The sequence below is a fragment of the Terrapene carolina genome, unplaced genomic scaffold (assembly GCF_002925995.2).
Source record: "Terrapene carolina triunguis isolate 2854851 unplaced genomic scaffold, T_m_triunguis-2.0 Scaffold58, whole genome shotgun sequence".
Lineage (NCBI taxonomy): Eukaryota > Metazoa > Chordata > Testudines > Emydidae > Terrapene > Terrapene triunguis.
In genome coordinates this window covers 21,353,852-21,378,428 of record NW_020664409.1, presented here as the reverse complement: position 1 = coordinate 21,378,428, position 24,577 = coordinate 21,353,852, and the positions used below count along the sequence as shown (strand labels likewise).

Sequence of the window (24,577 nt, the reverse complement as noted above, 5' to 3'; positions counted from 1 at the left end):
CTATGGACACACGTAGAACTGAAAATGAGTGGAAGCTATTTACATAGTCCTGGTCTTCCAAAATTCTTCCTGCCCTTCACAGTTAATTCTACTGAATAACTTTGAGTTCCTTGAGGGGGGGGGGTGATATTCCCTTCCTGCAGAATAGGAGTATTTTTAAAGAGCCAGGACTGTAGTTATGTTGTTTCTTGGTAATATAGGATCAGAAGGTGGCCATGGACTCTTAATGAGTGGAATAGTTTGGTGCAACTTTTCCAGCTCTACAGTTGCCTTTTTTAAAAGAAAGGAACTAGTTTTAGCAAATGGAACTGTACCCTCTTCCTTTGTCACTATTCATTCCAGCACTAGATATATATTATATACCCATCATAAACTGCATCACCTATAACCTGTATTGACTATAGGCATGATTCAAAGCCCGCTCAACTCAAAGTTTACAATGACGTGAATAGACTATGAGTCAGGGCCTTCAACATGTGCATCTTTTGTCAGAATTTCCACTGACACTGCTGTGAGGTGAGCTACAGTATGTACTGTGACCCTGAATAGACATTGTACTGGCACTTGAGAATCAACCTGAAAAAAGATTCTGACCTATTATACATTTCATTGTGCATTTCTTCTGTATGCACACTCAAAGAAGGGGCTTAGATATGGAGCCAAATTCTCTGCTGATGTAATTCCTTTTATTTCAATGGAGTTATTCCAGTAGAGAATTTTGGCCTCAAGTTTATTATGAACTCTAAGATTTTTGCAACAATTGGAAAATTATATTTGTACCTTATTCAGAAGGACTAGCCAGTGATTGGATTCTAATGTGTTGGGCAGAGTTTCCTGCTAGTTCACTAGGCTTAATGAAAATGTTGAGCTGTTTTATGATTTGTCCAGGTATTATTATTATCATCATCATCATCATCATCCAACTTTTTTATCAGGCTGATCTCAACGCGTGGTCACATCATGTAACTAAGATATTTTTCATTTACTCTAAGAAGAAATGTGCTGAATTAAATACAAAACACTATGTTCCTAATTATTTTTACACAAAGGATCCTCATACCAGATTCTGGAACAAGCTCAAATGCTCAGTTTGTGGAGTACGTACATAAACTATAATAAAGACAAACCCACAGTAACCGTCTCCAGTTTGTGAGGGACCCCATGGAGCCAGTCTCTAGGAAACAGATAAATTCATGGAGGTTAAGTCCATTAATGGCTATTAGCCAGGATAGGTAAGGAATGGTGTCCGTAGCCTCTGTTTGTCAGAGGGTGGAGATGGATGGCAGGAGACATCACTTGATCATTACCTATTAGGTTCACTCCCTCTGGGGCACTTGGCATTGGCCACTGTCGGTAAACAGGATACTGGGCTGGATGGACCTTTGGTCTGACCATTCGTATGTTCTTATGTACTAACTTAAATGAACCCAAAGTTATGGAGACAGATATGAGTCAAGGAAGCCAGCAGAGTATCAGAAACCTGGAAAAATCTCTGACTGGATGGGCTCAGGCATTTGGTCAAAAGCTGAGGTGGTTCAAAAGTTTTGGATTTTTTTTAAGCAGAATTTTTTTATTGTTTCTTTAAACAATCAAACACAGCAAGCAGCAAATATTTGGCCACACACTTCTGAAACCCCAAACCATGTTCAGGTTTTGGCAGACTAATTTCAACTTTTCAATTAAAAAAATTCACAACAAATTTTGAAGGAAAGCAGACCTTGTCCGTGATTTTTTCTGCTTTTTAAAAACCCCTAGTTTTCGATCCAAAAAAAGTTTTGACGGAAAATATTTGTCCAACCCTTTTAATGAGCTTTAGTGCCTTTTAGCACTAGCTGATGCTGAGAACCAGTGATAACTTCTTTTCAAGTCACCTTTACAAGGTTTCTCAAAACTGGGTTTGTGCTGAGATGCGGAAGGTTTTTAAATGTTTATTTTTCCCAGGGCCGCCCCGGGGGGAGGGGGCAAGTGGGGCAATTTGCCCCAGGCCCCGCAGTGGCCCCCACGAGAATATAGTATTCTATAGTATTGCAACTTTTTTTTGGAAGGGGCCCCTGAAATTGCTTTGCCCCAGGCCCCCTGAATCCTCTGGGAGGCCCTGTAATACAGAATTCAAATCAATGAAAACCCAAACAGTATTTCCTGTTTATAGTCCAGTGGTGAAACTCTGGTCCTAGAGATTTTCCATTGACTTAAACAGGGCCAGAACTTCACCCTCAGTCGCAAATTCTACACAGATGTATGTTATTAACTGTTTGTCAGAGTGACTAAAATGTGTAATCTACAGGGCCTAAAGGAGGGAATGACACAAATATATTTTAACAGTATATCTCCTTCACTGATGAAGGATAATGTGCCAGCTGCTTTATAGTTTCAGTGTGTTAAAATTGCCTGGAAATATCCATTTACCTAATTTGCAGTATCTTTTATAATATAATTTTCATGCATCATGTTAAAAAGTTTTGATAATGTCAGATGAACAGAGTTGTCAGGAACAGTACAGAGGTTTATTGAGAGAAACTGAATTAGTTTATAACTAATTGGAGGAAACACAATTTATTGTATTTCTGAAGTTAGCTGGATTTCTCTTGGGAGAACTTCAATTTACTTAATTATGGATTAAATTTGGTTCCCACAATTCTTCATACAAAATCATTTGCCTTCGCAAAACAGAAATCTATTTAGGCATAAACTCTTTTCCCTTCCCCTACACCATTTCTGTCCCCCCAGAAAAAAACCCAGTGGATATCAATGGGATTTGGATTAGACTCTTCAGGGTCAGATGTGGGACCTTTTGAAAATGCTAGTTGAGAAGAATATTTCAATGCCTGAGAGAAACAGATCCTTGGCTTCTCACCACGCTGGTTGGACACACCTTTTTTGGGGGTGTAGAGTGCCACCAGCCACACTAGCTGATCATCATGGTGGTCAGGGGCATTATTGACCACATTCTATGTGCAAAATGTGTGATTCTTCCTTCGCTGCGGCTGTACATGTTTGAACAGCATGACAGTCCTTGTAGACTTCATTATGAGATGACTGTTCCTAACATACGTTTGTATTTTCTGGCTTAGGATGTTTTGTTCTTATGTTTTTTTCTCAGGATGTGGAGACAACTGAAACCACATTAAGAAAGAACCAAGGTACAAGATTCAATCTGAGGCTTCCTGACTCCTTTGCCCCTGGCATTGGTCTGGAAAAGCCTAGACAAAGGCTTGACAACATAGTCCATCCTCCGGAGAATGAACTAATACATGTTTCTGCTTTGCATTTGCAATTGGATGAGTCACAGAAAATCTTACAGAAGGAAAGAGAGTAAGTGCAAAATTGATTCTCCCTAGAGCAAGTTACTTAAATAAATAAAACCAGTGTTCTAAAATGGTCACATGACCATTAATTTCTGGTAAGAGGCATATATTTAAATATTTTAGGAGGAACAAACTTAGTATAAGGATGTTTGTTTCATGTTGACAACATATTTCTGTGTTTTGTGAAGATTTCCTCAATATTTCGTAAGTATGGTGTCATATACTTGAGACTCTATATGGCTATCTGTAAAAATGTGAAGTTGGAATTGGCCAAGGATGCTTGCTTGCTATTTGATATCAGTATTACTGTACCTGGTCTTTGGTATGTTGTTACCAGAATGTATTCTCCATAGCATTACACTTGGAAGCTTCAGCTAGTGCAGAATGACTCCCTGTGTGCTCAATGGTGAGAGGCTTTGGGTTGAAAGGTGCTACACAGATACAAAGTATTAATAGTATTATCTATACACCTCAAAATAAGCTCCATCTAGGAACTGGATAATTTAAGACTAGAAAAAGAATACAGAGCCTTCCTTTCAAGACATTACTCGGAATAGGCAATAAAATGCAGACGAAATTCAATGTTGATAAATGCGAAGTAATGCACATTGTAAAACATAAGCCCAACTACACATACAAAATGTTCGGTTCTAAATTAGCTGTTACCACTCAAGAAAGAGATCTTGGAGTCATTGTGGATAGTTCCTCTGAAAACATCCACTCAATGTGCAGCGACAGTCAAAAAAGCTAACAGAATTTTGGGAATCATTAGGTAAGGATAGATAATAAGACAGAAAATATCATATTGCCTCTATGTAAATCCATGGTACGCCCACATTTTGAATACTGCGTGCAGATGTGGTTGCTCCATCTCAAAAAGGATACATTGGAATTGAAAAAGTTCAGAAAAGGGCAACAAATCAGTAGGGGTTTGGAACAGCTTCCCTATGAGGAGAGATTAATAAGACAGGGACTTTTCACCTTGGAAAAGAGACGATTAAGGGGGGATATGATAGAGGTCTATAAAATCATGACTGGTGTGGAGAAAGTAAATAAGGAAGTGTTATTTACTCCTTCTCATAACACAAGAACCTAGGGGTCACCAAATGAAATTAATAGGCAGCAGGTATAAAACAAACAAAAGGATGTATTTATTCACACAATGCACAGTCAACCTGTGGAACTCTTTGCCAGAGAATGTTTTGAAGTCCAAGACTATAACAGGATTCAAAAAAGAGATATATAAGTTCCTGGAGGAGAGGTCCCTCAATGGCTATTAGTCAGGCTGAGCAGGGATGCAAAACCATGCTCTGAAGTGTCCCTAGCCTCTGTTTGCCAGAAGCTGGGAATGGGCGACAGGGGATAGATCACTTGATGATTCCCTGTTCTGCTCATTCCCTCTGAAGCACCTAGCATTGGCCACTGTCAGAAGACTGGATACTGGGCTAGATGAACCATTGGTCTGACCCAGTATGACCATTCTTATGTTCGGTTAAGATAAGTAGTGAATGTCTGGTATCTGTTTGGTGCTCTGAAGGAAGAGACTTGGTGATCTCATTCTAGCTGGTAAGAGACAGGTGTCTGCATCAGAGCCATTAGTGGGAATAAGGGATTAGCTGATCGTCCCTATGGGATGTCAGTCTAGAAAAAGGATTGAGGAACATTGATTGGGTCTTGCAAGGAAACTTGCAGTGTGTGCTGTGCCCATGAAGTCAGAAGACTTCAGTCACCAGAACTGTTGTTCCAATAAGAACTTAAGTTAACTGAAAAAGGAAAAAGAAGAAAATTTCCCTTCCTCAACAACAGCAGAAGTAGATTAAACAATTTCATTACAAAGAATTAGCAACACTCGGCTACGATGGAGCAATGTTTTCCATTATTACTTTTTTTTTTTTTTTGGCAACTATCTTGTGGATATTGTGAGTCTGTGGATGTGTTTGTTTATGGATCAGTTTTGGCATGCAATCAGTGCAAGACTATCACACAGCTATTTTTCCCCCCATAATAACAGAATGTTTCTCAAGGTTATAGTAACTGTATTTTCTGTATAAATCTGTCTGCTCTCTTAAACTCACCACAGCTCTGTAAGTGGGTGGCTGATGTTAGCAGTCACAAGAAAATAGTATGTCTTTCAAATGCCTAACAAAACCATTGTGTGCTAATAGTTTTAAGACTCTAATAGTTTTAAAGTAAGTGCAACCTGTTGAAAATATTAAAGTTCTTGCAAGTTTCATTGTGTCCCCAACTGGGCATGCAGTTAACAATCTTAATTGTGCAACAGAGCCTGCCCTGTGATCTCTAGCAGTTTCTTAGATCCAACACTATGGTGTGCTGAATGCCTCTTGTATGTGATAGGTACCTCAGCTCCCATTGATTCCATTGGGAGTTGAAGGTATTCAGAACCTAGCATGAGGCACTTAGTACTCCTCCAGCAGAGATAGAAAAATAAACTGGGAATCAGGAGACCAAGTTTCTATTCTTGGCTCTGCCATTTGATCTGCAGTTTAACCTTGGGTAAGTCACTTCACTTTTCTATGCCTGTATTTTCCCCTCACACTCTTTATCTGCCTTATTTATTTAGATTGCAAACTCTTCAGGGCAAGGACTGCCTCTTATGTGTTTTTGTACAGTTTCTAGGCCAATGGAACAACAGGCTCAATGGGAGCCTCTGAGTACAGGTCCTACTGTAACACAAATAATACATTAGTACTTCATATCCTCATGATGCCATTCGTAAGCACAGTATATAGGAAAACTCCACTTTCCAATGATATTATCTACATAGCCATTCAATAGGTACATTTGATACAACTACCCAAATAGAGCATTTTACACTCATTAGAAGTTCCTTCTTTAATTTACAGTTTCATCCTTTTGCTGTCCAGTGTTAAATGTCCTTTCTGTTTTGTTAATTCACTTTCACTTCTCCTGTACGGTCAGGATCACACTTCCCATTATACATTGTAAAGGTGTGAATTCATCTCTTTAGCTGTCCTGTGCTTCACTGTCTGCTGTTTTTCATGGTTACTAATCAGCTTGGTATCATTATTTTAGCCTTGACTATGCTAATGATGGCTTCAATTTTCTCATCCTGTTCAACTGTAATTTATTATTGCTGGTCATGATGGCCTATGAGAGTAATATTACTTTCTTCAGACATCAACTATTCTCTGAATTAAAAAAAAATTAAAAAATCAAATTGTGTTTTCTAAATGATACCCAAACTACTGCTTCCTGGCAGAAAACTCAACCTCATTATTGAGAAAAGGGGTGAGACAATGTTATTTATTGGTTGTATTACCATAGCATTTAGAAGCCTTAGTCATGGACCAGGACCCCATTGGGCTAGGCACAGACACAGAATAAAAAGATGCTCCTTACGCAAAGAGCCTACTATCTCAGGATAAGACAAGAGACAACAGATGGATATAGGTAGATAAGGAAGTACAAGGAAACAATGAGACAGTATTGGTAAGCATGATAGGCAGTGGTATCAGCGCAGCAGTGCACTAACTGTTGTCAAGTTTTTGAAGGCATTGTGGCAAAAAGTTTTCTTACCCCCAACTTTATTTAACACCACTGCCAGTCTATAGTAATGGGTGTCTGTGCCATCTGGCACTTGATCACCATATAGCAGGAAGAAAAGCACTTAGAGTTTATAAGATCTGTTTAGGTTTAGTACTTTGGTCAACTAAGGTCATTACAAATCCATCTTTCAGCATGGGTTTATAACAAAATGTTTATAAAATGTGGCTCTAGTCAAAACAATCTTATCACATGAATGTTGCCATTTGTCAAATGCTTGGTAGATTGTCAAAGGCATTCCTATGGCATAGAATTGTTATTCCTAGCAGATGTCTTTGAGGTTTCTTTTCTTTTAAACTATTCCACTTGTCTGGTTTTCTAGTCCTTCTTTGTCCCTTGTGCTTTACAAAGCACCTCCTATTACACCTCTACTACGATATAACGTGACCCGATATAACACAAATTTGGATATAACGCGGTAAAGCAGCCCTCCGGGGGGCAGGGCTGCGCACTCTGGCAGATCAAAGCAAGTTCGATATTACGCGGTTTCACCTATAACGCGGTAAGATTTTTTGGCTCTCGAGGACAGTGTTATATCGGGGTAGAGGTGTATAATAAACACTTTCAAAAACTAATAAGACTAAAATAACGTCAACACTTTATCTTAAATGTTTGGACATCTTCATCCTCCTGTTTTAAAAGTCTCCTGCTACCAGACTAAGATGTAGTTTATAATCTAATGGAATACATCTAGGCTTTATGATGCTGACCTGATTTCATAATACTGTTGTGATTATGATCCAAGTGACTTTATGTGTAATACCCTTTGTCTAATTGCCATTTTCTAACAATGAGTAATGACCCACCTCAAAGGTCCCAGAGCCCAGGCTGCAGCCAGAGCCTAAATGTCTACACAGCAATTAAACACCCTTTAGCCTGAGGCTATGTCTTCACTACCCGCCGATCCGGCGGGTAGCAATCGGTCTATCGGGGATCGACTTACCGCATCTCGTGAGGACGCGGTAAAATCGATCCCTGATCGCTCTGCCGTCGACTCCGGAAATCCACCTCGGCAAGAGGCGGCAGCGGAGTCGGCGGCAGCGCGGCAGCGGTCGACTTTCCCCCGTCCTCACCGCCAGGTAAGCCGACCTAAAATACGCAACTTCAGCTACGGTATTCACGTAGCTGAAGTTGCGTATCTTAGGTCGGAACCCCGCTGTAGTGTAGACCTAGCCTTAGTCCTGTGAGACCAAGTCAGCTGGCTCAGGCCAGCCGTGGGTGTATAATTGCAGTGTAGACAAATCCTGTGTGGTGCTCTCTGCTGTTCTAAATCATATTTCTTTAGATCTCTGGATAATGGTAGAAAATAATGCTTTAATTGTTTTGAATAAAGGGTAAAGGTAGCAATGAGAGTTCATTATTTAAATACTACAGTACCTCTCTCTAAGGAATCAGATTGTTCTTCATGCATTATGTAGTCTTAATATTTTCGTAGATATTGTCTTGGTTGTAGGAGTAAGTAGAGCTTCATAACCGAGTATCTTGTTGGAGGCAAATAAATATTAAAAGATGTCATCTTAATGAAGATGTAGTAGTACTTCTGAGATCAATACATCCCCATTTCCAAAATATTTCTAGCAGCTTCCTTCAGGAGCAAATAATATTTGAAATGGCTAGAGAATACAAACAAAATTTGAAAGCATTTCATTTGGATTATTAATGTCTAAATTAGAACATTTATGGTTTCCATTCTTATGGAACTGTGCATATGTTATGTATATGTCCCCTTCCAATACCCCTCTGACTGTACTTAGACAAAGTGAATAGGGTCTTTGAAAATTTCATCACAAACTACCCAATGTAAAGGTCAGAAAGAAACAAATCTAACAAAAAAGCCTAATGTTCAAATTGCAATCCTGAGAGCGCTATTCAAATATAATTATTTTATGGCTTCCAGAGTACACTGAGTAAGGGAACCAGAGAAAAAGTATTCTGCACTCATCTGATTGAAATACCACAAACCATCATGCTTGCAAAAGCCCATTATCATACTTCTGTCAGCCTAGACCCTGACACTGGGGACAGTACAAACAGATCACAACTTTCTGCAGTCCGTGAGAGCTGTAGGAGGCTGGCAAAATCTGAAAGAAGAGAACTTCTGGCTGGGAGAGAAGCATGGCCAGAGTAGCTGTGAATGTACTGATTCATACCTCCATTTAGAGTTTTCTATTGGTGGAGTACTTAGGGAACAGACAGTGAAATTTTAATGCTGCTTGCCTACCAGCCCTAGTGGAAACGGGACATACCCTTCCTGGAAGTAAAAGTTCAAGGATTTTCATTTTGACAGAAGACTAGAAAAGGAGTGCTCACGCCATCTAGAAATGGTGGTATATCAACCGTTTTTTTTAGCATTGAGGACTTTTTTCCAGGTGTTGAAAATGAACTGTACTGACTTCAGTGGAGCTAGGCTGATTTACACCAGTTGAGGACCTAGCGCTAGGAAACACAGAATAAAGAGGGAACTGAGATAGAACTATTCCAAGAAAAAGTATAATTAGCTATAAACAATGTACAATAAATGCCCAGGGAAGATGAATGCTGTAAAAGGTAAAACAAAGCTCAAATAAAGTAGATCCCTGTATGGAGTGGGAAAGCAGCCTAGAGCAGGAAAAAGTGAAAATTTGGAAATGCACGATTAAGATAATCTAATGAAAGATAAAATTGGCCTTTTCCCTTGCCTTACACTCTATTCTGTTGTTCAGATATTGCACCTATTCGTTACCTTTTCTCTGATGGTCTTTGCCATCACATGGTATTGGGTCAACTGATTCTGGTCAAAGTCAATTTCCAAGTCTCCTTTGGTTTAGCATTGCATTTCATGCATATTTCACATTGTTAGATTGTTTTGGTTCCTTCTCCTCACTTTGGTGAATCTCTTTGGCTAATCCTTTGAACATCATAAAAGTAATAGAAACATGTAATTTAAAAAACAAAAACAAAACAAAACACTGTGTTTAAATCCAGCAAAGCAAGACAGTTTAGAAACAATACAAAAGCTATTCAGAATCAGCTTTGTTATCTTAAAGATTTTTTTTAATGATGATTGTTAAAACATTTTTATAGAATGCATTTTTTCCTGGAAAAAGAAGTAGAGAAGCTGGACTCTGATCTCTCTCAGTGGAAATGGAAATATGAAGAAATGCGACAGTCCAAGCTGGAGAGCCTGAAACAGGTACGTTGGCAAAAAAACAAACAAAATACTACTACTGGGGAACAGAGAGCAAAACAGGCTTTTTTCCCCCTGACTAACTAAAAACAAAACAGAAAAATGAGTCTGTGAAACAGATAAACAAGTAATTCTGGACTGTAGCAGATGCCTGCCCTAGAGGAAACAATATTTTCTGTATTTGACAGAAAATCTGAGTCACCGTTCTCACCCTCATTCAGAGCCCATGTGCAGAGACTGACCAAACTACTGAGCCAAATTACATCATACAAGCATATTATATAGTAGTTTCATTTGGACTAATTGTTTCAAACCATCCATGTTTTATGACCTAAATGGAAACTGCTTTTTTTTAAAAGTTGCTGAGTCCTGATAACTCTCATAAAATTCATTGAAATTTGCGGGTATTCTGAAAACCAGGTCACTTCTATTTAGGTGTCAAAACATTGGTATGTAACTTTAGACACCCAGGTTTGGAACATATGGTTAAAGCATTTACACTTTCTTTGCCTCTATTGTGCACAAGACACCAAGAATTTTTAGGTTTTTTTTTTAATTCAATTACAGTGATTCTCAAACATTTAGATTAAGTCAATTGCTATTACTTAGATTACATTTTTTTAAAATTAGCATACATATATAAACTCAGCAGGGAATGCACTATAGCAATGTTTGAATTGAATCCTCTAAATTTTACACATTTTACTTTGTAGTCCTGGATCTTCTCTTGGTCTGTTATCTTAGGCTTCCTTTAGATTTTGGTTTCTTTTGCTCTCCTTAGTTGTTATGTAGGAAAATCCCTCCTGATTAAATGCAAACTATTCAATTGGTCCATCATACCTCTGTGATTAAAATATGAAGCAGATGTTTTGGTAAATTATTTTGCCCTGAGGTTTTGATCACTGCTGGGAAGAAGGGAACAATAAAAATTGATATTGATATATGGATAAGAGACAACTATCATGCAGTCTCCAACTGAAAATCATCTTTGAGTTCTTAGTTGGATACATGTTGAAAAGAAAAAACTAATTTTAACATGAGATGTTGATTTTGATGCAATACATGATATTGAACAAACACATACACAGAAAATATTTGTATTTAACTTTGAACAGAAGATAACTTTTTGGGTATTCTGCACATCTTGGTAGTTTTGTAGGGCTGTGATTTATTTAGTTTTTAATGTTACAGGGGAAAACACTGGTTTTAGTAAAACTGATTAATTTGAATGAAATTACCACCATGTATTTATTTTGTAAGTGAAAATCCTCCATATTTTAAAATGCACAAATCTTGTGAGTGGGCGAATGTTATTTGTTATATGTCAGTGTTAAGAAAAAATATTCAACTACTCTTACAAGCTTCTTGATAACAAAGCTTATCTCTCTTGAGAAATCATCATAATAGAAAAAAATGTAACAATAAATCCATGATCTGTTTTCCCCAAATAGATATGATATCATAGTTATAGAATAGGGCATTGGTAAAATGCAGCTTCTTAGACATTGAACTGCAGCTACATTTCAGCTGGAGCTGCCAAATTTCTCTGTTTCAAATAAAACTTAGATATCAACTTTTCAAAGACAAATTGCTGGATTTCTATCAGTTCAGGAAACAGTATGCTAACTGTCCTTGGAAATTCCTGTTTAATTAAAAAAAATCCACATCACACTAGATAGTATTGGCAGGTTGAGAGTCATACTACTTAGCTTGCAAAATACCCATTTAAATGTTACTTAATAAAAGGGATTTTTGAACTGACACCATCATTTTATCTATATATGTACTGTATTTTCAGACTATGTTACAAAGCTGAATTTTTGCTAGCTGTAGGGAAGTGAATGTAACCATGCACTTCTGTTACTAGCTTTTTGTGTTTTGTGTTTGACTGTAGTCAGTGGTGAGCTGGAGCCGGTTCACAAGAACCGGTTGTTAAATTTAGAAACCAGTGTAGAACCGGTTGTAAAGGGGCCGGCGGGTGGGCAAACTCCGGCCCACAGGCCACATCCGGCCCGTGGGACTGTCCAGCCCGCCTGAGCTCCCAGCTGGGGAGGCTCCCCCGGCCCCTCACCCGCTCCCCCCCCTCGCAGAGCCCCAGAGTGCCGTGGCGCCGGCGCCGGTGCTCTGGGCAGCTCTGCAGCTCCTGCCGCTTTGAGCAGCATGGTAAGAGGGCCCAGGGCTGGGAGGAGGGGTTGGATAAGGGGCAGGGAGCGGTTGGAGGGGGCGGAGGTTCTGGGGGGGTGGTCAGGGGACGGGGAACGGGGGGGGTTGGGTAGGTGTGGGAGTTCCGGGGGTCTGTTGGGGTGGTGGTGGATGGGGTCGGGGCAGTCAGGAGACAGGGAGCGGGGCAAGTTGGGTAGGGGGTTGGGTCCTGGTGGGCAGTTAGGGTGGGGGGTATCGGGAGGGGGTGGTCAGGAGACAAGGAGCGGGGGGGGGGTTGATGGGTTGCGGTTCTGAGGGGGCAGTCAGGGGCAGGAAGTGGGTTGGGGTCGGATGGGTGGGCGGGGGGAGACAGGCACGTGGAGCTTTTACTCACCGTGCTGTTCCCTACCGGGTCTTCACTGACTGTAGTTGGACTACATTTTTTTTGTTGATTTCATATTGCTTCTGAAATGGTTTTAAAATGTGTCATCTCTTTGTTTGAAGTCTGGTGTAAGTAACTTAAGTGTCATATTTTTGGTAGATAAAACGTGTTCACAAGTATTGTAAACAAAAAAACAATGTCATGGTTGCTTTAGTGACTGATACTTTGGAAGACCCAGTCTGGCTAGTGTCTACCCTCTGGAATGATGGAGTTGTTCAAGAGTGTGAGATCCCATAATCCTCAAGTGATCTGGAGTGGTTGTCTGTTATAGATAGAGTCTTGTAGATAGAAGCTTAAAAATATAGTTCTAACTCTCATGGATAAAACAGAAAAGGTCTTTAGTATCCTTCTGATATACTAAAAGTATGTTGAGAGGTTCTTATCTATCTGCATTACAGATCCACCAGCTTATAGATTTGCTGTACCTGGACCAGCAATGTTAATGCAACTATGCATGAAGGGAGACACATGTTGAACCTAGTCTTCTCACTGGTCTTGGTTATCTGCAGAGTAGTTATTGTCCTTATGGGGATTACAGGATCATTCATTATAGTGTAGAGTTCAACACTGGGGATAAAACAAATTCCCTTCAACTAACCATACATAATAAATATTGCCCATTATATCATGCGGGATTTGGAGAAATGCTAACACACTCAGATTCAAGCACAGCCCTTTTCAAGGATACTCCTAGAGTAATGAACTCTATGTTCCAATGGATTCTTGATGTACCGTTTACTCTGAGAGTACAATGGTTCTTATCTAAGTGATCGTGTGGAGATAATATTTCACAGAATTAACAACCTTATTTCACTTGCCAAACCACCTTCTTCAGAACAGTGGACGATCTTAGTTTTTCAGTGTCAATGCCTCTGAAGAGAGCAATTAGTAGCGATGTGATTAGTTCTGCTCGTTTTTTGGAAGAACAAGATTTTGGTCAGGTTTGATGAGCTAAGAGATATTAAGTAAAGGAGCACAGAAACTTCAGAATTGCCATACTAGAATACAGTACTCTGTCTTAGAAAAAGCATATTACCACATCCTAAAAACGGAGAGGAAAATCTTTGGGTTTTTTTTTAAGACTTCACTCACCTCAAATGTATTTGGAAACTATAAACTAGTGTCTAACTAGGAAAAAATCCTAGAAAAAGTGACGATATGTACACAATGACGCTATCCCAGGTTCAGCATCGAATGTGTCCTGTTCAGTCATAAGGAAGAGAGATAGTATATATAGTTGTTACAGTAGGGAACTGGCAGTTAAGAGGCCTGAGTTCGACACCTAAATCTACTTCCAACTCACAATGTGAAATTATACAAGTCATTTTATATCGCTGTGCCTTGTATAATGGGGTTCACTTACAATTGGGCACCGCCTTGTGGCTGAGTCTGGGGATTGATTCCACTCAGGTCTGATGCCTCCCCTTCAGACAGATTGCTCATAGCCCATGCCTCATCGGTCTCAGGACTCGCAGTGCTCCCTCTTTGTGACTCAGCCCTCCAGCCAGGTCATTGTAGAGACCTCCCCTTCAGGGGTATCAAAGTCCCACTGGGTCAGCTTTCTGCATGCCATTCCAGACAGTCTTCTGCTCCAAGGCCAGGTCCTATGCTAGTTCCTCAGCAGCTGGGAACCTGGGTCTGCCCACTACTCCAGGTTCCAGCCCGGGGATTCTTTGTCTAGCAGCCATGATCTGCTTGCTCCCAGCCTCTGTTGCTATTTCTCTGGACTCCTTCCTACTTCCCTTCTCTAAATTTACCAGCCTAAACTCCCTCATCCTGGGGGTAACTGTACACTATTTCTTTCTTTGGTTTCTTGCCAGACTCTGTAACCCCAAACACACCTCCCTTCTCTGAGGGAGTAACTGCAAACTACTTCTCCCAAAGCCCTTTTCTTCTTCTTCTTCTTCAGGTTTGTGGCATAGCAGACTCACTTCCTGAGTCTATGACTGCCGTGCATTGTACTTAGTATCTTTTCCATGACTTAGAGCAGTGTTTCCCAAACTTGGGATGCCGCTTGTTTAGGGAAAGCTCCTGGCGGGCCAGGCTGGTTTGTTTACCTGCCACGTCCGCAGGTCCTGCTGATCGCAGCTCCCACTGGCCGCGCTTCACTGCTCCAGGCCAATGAGAGCTGCTGGAAGCAGTGGCCAGTACGTCCTTTGGTCCGCGCCGCTTCCTGCAGCCCCCATTGGCCTGGAGCAGCGAACCGTGGCCAGTGGGAGCCGCAGTCGGCCGGACCTGCGGACGCGGCAGGTAAACAAACTGGCCCAGCCCGCCAGGGGCTTTCCCTAAATAAGTGGCGTCCCAAGTTTGGGAAACACTGACTTAGAGTCTCTCACCTTTCCCTGTATTCTTAGAGAACTGCAGAAGAGCTTTTTTAAAATGGGCCCTGTTTTCCTACTTTATTTTATAGATGTGGCAAGATTTTTTTTTTTTTTTACTTTAAGGCTGAATTTTCTATATAAATAACTCCTTTCATTGGTACAGTCTTTACAATCCCAAAGAATATGATCTATGGTTTCAGGAACCTTGCATGTTACACATAATCCATTTTTGTGCATGTTAATTAGAAATAAATTACTGTTTAATCTACAATGCCCTGTTATAATTCTAAATAGAGCCACTTCGCTCTTCCTCCCAGAGCCTTGGATTATGTCAACATTGTCAACTGTAGGGCATACGTCTCAAAAATTTTTCCCATTTGTTTCATTTGCCAACAGTACTTGCCATTCCTTCCTTAGCTCATTTTTGATTAGGTGTTTAAATTCTTGTTTGCTTAAGGGAATTCCGAGGTTCATGATTAATAGCACTTTTTTGCCTATTTGTCAGTCAATTTGTTGCCTGCTATCCTTATATGTGCCGGGATCCATGCTATTACTGTGGTTATATGCAATGGTGACAGTTCAGTTATTACCAGTAATATTTCATTAAAGATACTGTCATTTCTGCTAGCAGACTTATCACTGTAAAATTGTCTGCGGCCCCGATAAGGAGTCTCACAGGTTGGCTACAGCAGCTAGCCACACATCTGACGTCCAGTTTAGTGCCAGTATAATCCCTGTTAGCTCAGCTGTAAAGACTGATACAAAGTTAGTTAGCATTATGGCTTTCTTGAGTCTGAGTGAGGCACTCTGAGAGCCTTTCCCACTCTTCCTGTATCTTCCTCATTGGAGCCATCTGTATACATTTGGCAATAGTGTCCCCGCTTATATATTGATTTGTTATATGTTGTACATTTATCAGTCTTCTCCCTTTATGTATTTCACTATATAATTCCATGTCTATCTCGGGGGGAAAGTTTTCCACTGATAAGAGTATTTTCACATAACTATAGATTTTGGTCTCTTTCAATCCTCTTTTCATTAAGATCCTTTATCCACTTCTGTAGCCTACTCACATGGGGAATTTTGAGGGTTTTTTGTCCTCCACTTAATTCCCAATGATCATTATTTGTTAAGTTTGTGTTATCATCTTTGCTATTACGTAGTATTTTGGCCCAAAAGTTTAAGTCTAGGAGCTTCATTCTAAGAGTGACAGGCATTTCACTGCCTACTACAGTACATGAAGAGGTATAGTAATGAAGGCACCACGTGTGATATGCAGTGCCTGTGTTTGGATATAGTCTAGTTTTCTCAGATTCCTTTCATTGCTGATCCAAAGGCCTGGCATCTATACTCAATAATTGGTCTAATTAACGCTTTGTATAGTATTGTCACCGTTTCTTATCTGCTCCTCAGAATGTTCCAGAGATACTTTTCAGTAAGTTGATTCTACCTTTTCACTTTTCTTTAATATTTTTAATATGGTCCCTCTAAGTGAGCTTATCAAATATCACTCCTAAGAATTTTTATTTTTTCACTATATTTAGATGTTTGTTATATCGCTATACATTTACAACTTTTTGGATTTTCCTTTTTGTGAAGCTCACGCCCTTAATTTTGCTTAAGGAAAATGGGAAGCTCCACCTGTTTCCCCATTATGTACTTAAGTGCATTATTGATTCTTTTGGCGGCTCTTTCAAGGTTTCTGCTTTTGGTCCATATGACCAGTCTCGCCCCTGCTTCCCCAGCAGAAAGGTGTTTGGGTGTGTGGGGCAGTGCTTACCTGGGGGGCTCCCCAGAAGGGCCACAGGAACTCCCCTCCCTCAGTTCCTAGCTCCATGTGCTGCCTGTGCCTGCAGGCACCACCGCTGCAGCTCCCAGTTCCCAGGAGCTGCAGAACCTGGGCTTGGAGCAGAGCAGAGGCAGCACGTGGAGCTAGGAGCTGGAGGTCGCCACTTCTCAGGAGCCGGGTAGGGAACTTGCCCCAGCCTTGCCCACTCCTCCCCCTGAACACCCACTGCGCCCCCCCAGACGCAACTCCCCGGAGCACCCACGGCACCCTCCGGGCCGCCACCTACAGCACCCCCAGGGCCGCCCTTCCGAGCCCCTCACCCCCAAAGTTTTAGTCAGGGGTAAATAGTAAAAGTCATAGACAGGTCACGGGCTGTGAATTTTTGTTTACTGCTCGTGACCTGTCCATGACTTTTACTAGAAATACCCATGACTAAAACGTAGCCTTACATATGACACAGTTGTTAGCAAATAACATGATCCCTATTCCTGTACTCAGTTCCTTAGGGAGGTCATTTATCATGATGTTAAAGAGGGTTGAACTAATTCCATTCTCCTGTGGAATTCCATTTGCAAGTGAATATACGTTGGAAAAAACTTTCCCTATTCAGACTTGTGTAGGTCTTTTGTTTAAGTCCCTTATCCATCTATATATTTTCCCCATAACATCCATGGAAGCCACTTTATGAAGTAATCCCTCTCTCCATAACACAGCATAGGCTTTCTCTATGTCCAGGAAAGTTGTTATTGTGAATTCTTTGGTTCTCAGGTTTTTTTGTGGTTCTGTCTCTAACCTTACAGTGTGGTCAGTCTCACTCCTACCTCTTCTGAACCCACTTTGCATTCCATCTATGAATGTGCAATTAATTTTTTTAGGCCCATAGTCTCTAGTATCCTGCATGGATTATAGACATTATAAAGTCGTAGAAATACTGAATTGTTTTGTATTGGTATTTATTATAGTATTATATTCAATATTAGCTTTTTAACCTCTACTTCAAGGTAATTCAGGTTTTCCTTAATGAAGGTGCAGAACCTCCACCTTTTCCTATTTTTCTATCATGTCTATATATGCCACATCCAGGGAATGTATAGCCTACTTTTTCTATTAGCCAAGTCTCCTGTATGCATATTTCTATTAGCCAAGTCTCCTGTATGCATATGCATCAGGATTTGTTTTCATATCAATCGTATTTTTCTTTAATTCCTTACACTGTGGGCATTCCAACTGAAAATAGGTTAAAATTCTTTTAATCTTCAATATTTCCTTCACTTAGGAAAGAATGAAGCCAATGCACTGATAGATTGCTAGCTTGTAGGTACTTTTCAGCAGCTTTTATTATAATTCTTATTTTCTCTGTTTTCTTTCCTGTTTGAGATGTATAGTTCCTTACTTCAATAATAAATGCAATGAATCTCTGTTCTGTAAGTAGCATGTCATATCCTTTTACCCGAATGTCACTTGTTTCTTCCTTCCAATTATTTTGTTGCTGGCTATTCCCTTTCTCTATATCAGGTTTTCTTTCTCCCTCCTTTAGATCTCTCATAGCAGCTTCTGCATAAGATATTGTTAGTAATTTTGGTTTATTTTTCTAGCTTGCTTTGTCTCAGTACATCTTTTATACGATGCCACAATTAAAACGTTTTTGTTCTGTCCCTTCCTCACAATCATCGTATGAATGTTCACCTCCACACTTACTGCATTATATTTTCTCTTTGCAGTTATTTTCTATGTGACCAAATCTTTGACACCTGTAGCTTTTCACAGGAGAAGGAGTGTAGGGCGTAGTCCATAATTTTTGATATCCTAAAGTTACTGTATCTGGTAGCATTCTTTCCTTAAATGTGACCGGCCCAGCTGGTCAGGGGTTTGCTATCACCTCCTCTTCTGCTCATTAGCCTCTTAGCCATTATCACCTGATCTTTACCTATTCACTGGTTTATTTCTTCTTCTGACATTTCATCAGGCATATCACATACTACTCTTTTTGTTTCTGTGAGGAATTTAGGTAGCTCACAGCATTTTTTATTTTACCTAGGCTAGCATGCTTGTCTTAAGGAGCGCCCACACATTTTTTGATCCACTCTGCAATCCTCAGGGGGTCAATATCCCTTATCTTTATTCCCTTAACAAGGGATTTCCCCTTCATGCCCTTCTATTTGCTGGTCCTTCTTCTGGTTCTAGACAATCTATCCCTTTTTGTTTCTTCTTTGTTTACATGCAGTCTTTCTCAGTGTTTTCCCTTTCTTCACTGTCTAGCCTAGTTTTGGTTTCATTTGTTGGCTCTTCCATCTCACTCTGCCAAGCCTGTCAGCCACAGCTCAGCCAGCCAGTAGTAGCCTACTGAGTCCTTTGTCAGCAGCCCAACCCAGCCATTCATCTCAAACTCTTGCTCCAGCCTACCCATCAGACCTCTTTTGTTCTCAGCTTGCTGGCTTTATACAAGTTCAGCCTGTCCCTGCCCAGCTGGGCTTCATCATCGATTAGCCTTTCAGGCCCTGGCTCTCCCAGAGTAGAGCCTATCAGGTTAATTGTCTTAACCTGCTCTGCCTTGTGTGGGTTGGACACCCCTTCACACCTTGGTTTCCATGCTTGTGAAGTGGGAAGAATGTTAATATTTCTTTGGGATCTTTGGGGGGCAGGAGAGGGCAAGAGGATAGATCAGTGTACAGTATCATTTATATTGCCTTATCAGAATAGATCAGGGGTTGGCAACCTCTGGCACGCGGCTCGCCAGGGTAAGCACCCTGGTGGGCCGGGCCAGTTTATTTACCTGCTGACGTGGCAGGTTCGGCCGATCGCGGCCCCCACTGGCCGCGGTTCGCTGTCCCAGGCCAATAGGGGCGGCGGGAAGCAGCGCGGGTGAGGGATGTGCTGGCCGCGGCTTCCCGCCGCCCCTACTGGCCTGGGATGGCGAACTGCGGCCAGAGGGGGCCGCAATCGGCCGAACCTGCCACATCAGCAGGTAAATAAACTGGCCCGGCCCGCCAGGGTGCTTACCCTGGTGAGCCGCGTGCCAGAGGTTGCTGACCCCTGGAATAGATACTATGGTGATGAACACCATAGCAAATTCCTAGGATTCCTTCATTTGTTCATATCTTTTCTGACGTTATCTATTTTCAGTAGCCACTGGTATGGAGGATTGTTGGACTCAGCTAAACTACTTGGAGAACAGGATAGTTATCCTGATAGTCACTAGAAAGGGATACTTAGTGACTCTGTGAAATCCAACTTGGAGAGGAATGGCTTTGATTAGATAATACATAGATATGTATTTGGCTCATTTTTTACTTTGAAGTGGTCATATGGTGTCTCATACACATAAGTTGAATCTGATTTGACCTATTTAGGTCCTTGGACATCCAGTACACATTTGAGAGCAACTTGACAGTCTTCTATAAGCAGGGAGTGATATCTGAAAGATGTTGTGAAGATCTTATATTCCACAATTCTTGTTGTGCATTTAATTTCTTCACACACAAGATACCTTTTAAAACATTTGCATATACGTTAAGCCTCCATTGCATTGTTCTAATGAACATTTTATAGCAAACATGCCGTGCTCTTAAGATTTTTAATAGATGCACTTTTCTGGTGGTCTGAAGGCTAAATAAAGCAATATTTATTAAGCAATTTTGCATTAAACTGTAACCACAGAAAAATATGCATCTTCTGATACTTACCACTGGTGTGCAGTGTAGACTTAGAAATGCCTCTGTAGCGAGCGATAGCTCTTTTGTCATTAAAACAAAAAGATTTTTCCCTTTATGGTAACTGGAGTATTAAAGCATATCTACTCTAGCTGGTCTAGTTTAAACAAACAGGTAGATTCTCAGTCTGGGTCCCACTGGAAATGACAAATCACTAAAATTGGCAATTGCTGGCACTCCCATTAGCAGTGCCAGTATCAGCAGAGATGCTTGGAATTGACTGGATATGGAGACTAAACTAGTATCCTTCACCCTTAGGTTGAGGCACATTTTCAGAGCAGTGTTAGAAGCTAGATTTTGCTGCTGCTCTTTCTTTTCTGGGGAAAAAGTAGGAAACCCAGAACTCAGTCACCAGAGTTGTTCATCTTGCAGTAGAAATAACTCACTCATAAAAAATATCTCTGAGCACTGTTCAAGAAAAAGTATTCTTCCAAACTCTCTCTGTATTTTACATTATAGCTTATGGCTATTTTTACTTCAATATCTTGCTTGTAGAGATGTAATACTATCTTGATGTACTTTCAGTGGTACAGATGGTAAAGAAGAGACAGGACTCCAGTGTACTGAATGAGATCCTATGTGTTGATGTTTACATCCTCAGCTAGTACAGATGGGTATAACTCCACTACAGCCAGAGTGACTATGTCCCTATACTATCAAAATGTATTTGTGTACCCTTCCAACCTAGCTAATCCCTAGGAATTTTGCACAAGGTATACAATATAAAATAAAGCAAGTTGCATATTTAGCCTTTCCTTAAAAAGTCACCTTCATTGAAGCTCAATTAATATGAACACATTGAATTAAATATGGTATTCTTCAACCAGTAAGTGCTTTAGGGAAGCGGCTGAAGGAGATGCATTCAATCACATAATGAGTTTATTTTTTTTCTCAGTAGTTCTTTAAGAAGTTCCACCGCCACTTATATCATCTCAGATATCAGCTACAGAAAAGCACTATATCAAAGGAGTGCAACCTCCTAATGGCTGAAACCTCAAGTGGTCTTGTCCTTTGTTGGTGCTACAGGGCTTGTGACCTGCCCTTCTTTTAGTTAGTCTCAGAGTTTGTTCCTTCCTCATTTAAAATCGCTAAATATGTATCCAAAGAAACTAATGTTCTAAAAGAGGGAAAGGTCACAGAAAACAGAGAAAACAGTTAACCAGAATGAAAGAGACTGTAACATGGCAAGTGTCTGAACAAGAATCAGTGGCAGACTGACAGTCAGCTGAAGAGTAAATTAAAGCTTAGTGGCCTGATTCTCAGTTGCCATACACCTTTGTGTAGTCATTTTCATCTGTGGTGTAAAGCATTACCAAAACCAATATAGTAGCAAGTTACAGCCATTTTGCATTTGTGTAAATGACTACACAGTGACTGCATTGGATCAGAAAGTAAAATAGAAAAGAGCAGTTATAGAGTTGAAAAGAATGAAGGACAAAAAGCAACAAATTCTCGTGCTGCATTAAAATAGCATAGTGTTTGTTTCAATTAAGAAACATATAAGGGAGGGCTTTGTGTGCTTTTTGATGTGCAATGAAAAGAATCACTGTCCACTCCAAGGCAAAGCTGCAACCATTCTCTCAGATGGGGGGGGAGGGATAGCTCAGTGGTTTGAGCATTGGCCCCCCTAAACCCAGGGTTGTGAGTTCAGTCCTTGAGGAGGCCATTTAGGGAACTGGGGTAAAAATCTGTCTGGGGATTGGTCCTGCTTTGAGCAGGGGGTTGGACTAGATGATCTCCTGAGGTCCCTTCCAACCCTGGTATTCTATAATTAATTCTATAATTTCCCTGCGGATCCACCATAAATAGACTAATAAGTTATATCATGGTTTGGGGCAAAAACAGTAATGTATAGTGATTAGCATATTTTATTGTTTATTTAAGCAGTAACTGTGTATTCTGTGCTGTACAGAACTCAAATAATCTCTGCCCTCACTAGTTTACAATCTAAATAAGACTGACCACGAATACTCTACACACACTGGAGAACTCAGAAGCATGAATGATTAGGAATATTTCTTTAAAAAGTTTTGTCACTGATGACTTCTTTACAGTGCAGAAATGGGTTTTTAGGAGACATTTGAATTAGGATAGGTTTTTTAAAATTGTGTTTATTTATTTTAGTTTAAATGTTTTCAATAAAGTCAGGTTTCTGGTTCAAATACTTCGTTCAAATTTGCCTTTCAGAATATTTTGCCATATTCACTTAGTTTGCTGCTTTGACAAATGTTCCTACCAATAAACTCATTTGCTGTTATTGAAAAGATTAGTATTAACTTGGAAAAAATGAATATGTATTCATCAATGAATTATGCTCAGAAAACTGATAATGAATTAGCTCAGTGTGCACAAAATTATACCGGGTTGGAATATAGATCACTTGGTTTAAGGTACCTAGTTTTAATACTTTGCACTTCCTGTAGTAGCTGTCTTCCATCTATTCTTGCCCAGACCAGGATGAGGATAATTATTAGAGTTGGTTTGAAAATTTTCTATCAATTTTTTGAAGAAAAATGGCCTTTTTTTTCTAAAATAAAAACCCAATCACTTTTGTTTTTCTTTTCTTTTTTTTGGTTGAAAAAATGAAAAATTCCTGTGAAAAACATGATACTTTTTCATTTATTTCAAAAGTTTTTATGGAAAATACTGCTTTCTGGTCAGCTGTAGTCATCATGTCTGGCTTGATTATGGAGCCCTCATTCACCCTGGTGAGCACTCACTTTGTGAGCAGACTTATTGATTTAAGTAGGATTATTTGTGTAAGTGCTCATCCATGTAAGTATGAATTGCCCAACCTGGATGATAAACCTACATATTAATGAATTAGATGCATAAGCAACAACTTGCTTGCGTATGATCCTACACTATTCTCCACTGATGTGGAGTTTACATTATTGACTTAACAGGACAGCCAGATATTGTTGATTGTATTTAATTATAGGGTTACACAAGTCATAAAGGGAACTAAACTTTATTATTGTATGCTGATGGAGAATTTTAGTTTCACAACAGATTTAGTGACCCTCCCCAACTGGTGGCTTTGTGCATGTTTTTGAAAGGAAGATTTGGAAAGACCTGTGACTCATGTCACATTCCTGATTTCAAAAGGATCTTTCCATGAGCGCTGAAGAAAAAACAGATGGATCAGTACATAGTGCTTGTCCACAACTTCAAGCTTCAAGTATCTAGTACTGTGAGGATTTGGAGGTAGTTTCTCTCTGCACCTGGTATCTAGAATATAGACCGAAACCACACAATCCACAAGAATTTTCAGTGCTCGGTTTAGGAAAAAGTACATATACCTGCTGCATATGTAAGTTTACTACCACATCTGCTTGACTAAGAGTGTAGGATGAAGAAAAGTTGGTCAGATTTGTTGTTTCATTGTGGCTATTGAAATAGAAGGTGATTTTTCAATCAGCTATAATGTACAGAGAAGAGTTGTATTACTTTTGGAGCAAAGAAAAAGCTTGGGATGTTAGAGAGGAAGAGAGCCAGCCAAGCATTATTCATGTTTAATTTGTAACATGAATTTGCCTTTTCAGCCTGCATGTTCTGACTGACAGTGAGATGAGGGCCTTGGAGCTGTTGCATTACATCCTCTGTTTCCTTAGATTCTAATGAATCAGGGATTCAATTTTAGGTAAAATTAATTAATGGTGTTTTGTTTAGATAGAGTCAAATTCTGCCCTCAGTTTCACCCATGGAACCTCGCTTATTTCTATGAACAATGAGGAGAATGAAGTTAGGAAATGATCCAAAGCCCAATGAAATCAATGTGAGTCTTTTCTCTTGTTGTCAATAGACTTTGGATCAGTCCCTAAATGAGTCTGAATGGATGGTAAATTCTGCCCTCTTGTACGTTCTTCATGGGCAAGTATCACTTTGCAACATGGAAATAAATTTAACATTTATTCACATGATCCTACGTAGAACAAGAGAGAAGTGCTCAGTAAACCACACAAGTGCAGTCTGTGCCACCTCTCCTGGTGGTTGGACCACTAAGGGATGGTGATCACCTGCTATTGCTACTCGCTTATCTAGTTACTCCTTTAAGTCAAGTGGTCCAAGGACTGTCTGAAGAACCTGGGTTCACACCCAGAAGATGACCCACATA

General features: G+C 40.1%; 1 protein-coding gene across 1 annotated transcript in view; it reads left to right on the top strand.

Moving 5' to 3' along the window:
• The window catches only part of CCDC102B (coiled-coil domain containing 102B), a 347,381-nt gene that overhangs the window by 48,586 nt on the left and 274,218 nt on the right, over nt 1-24,577 (top strand). The window contains exons 3-4 of the mRNA XM_024198764.1: nt 3,101-3,312; nt 9,954-10,062. Of these exons, the coding sequence (XP_024054532.1) occupies nt 3,101-3,312; nt 9,954-10,062 (321 nt within the window). The remainder of the gene's footprint in view (nt 1-3,100; nt 3,313-9,953; nt 10,063-24,577) is intronic.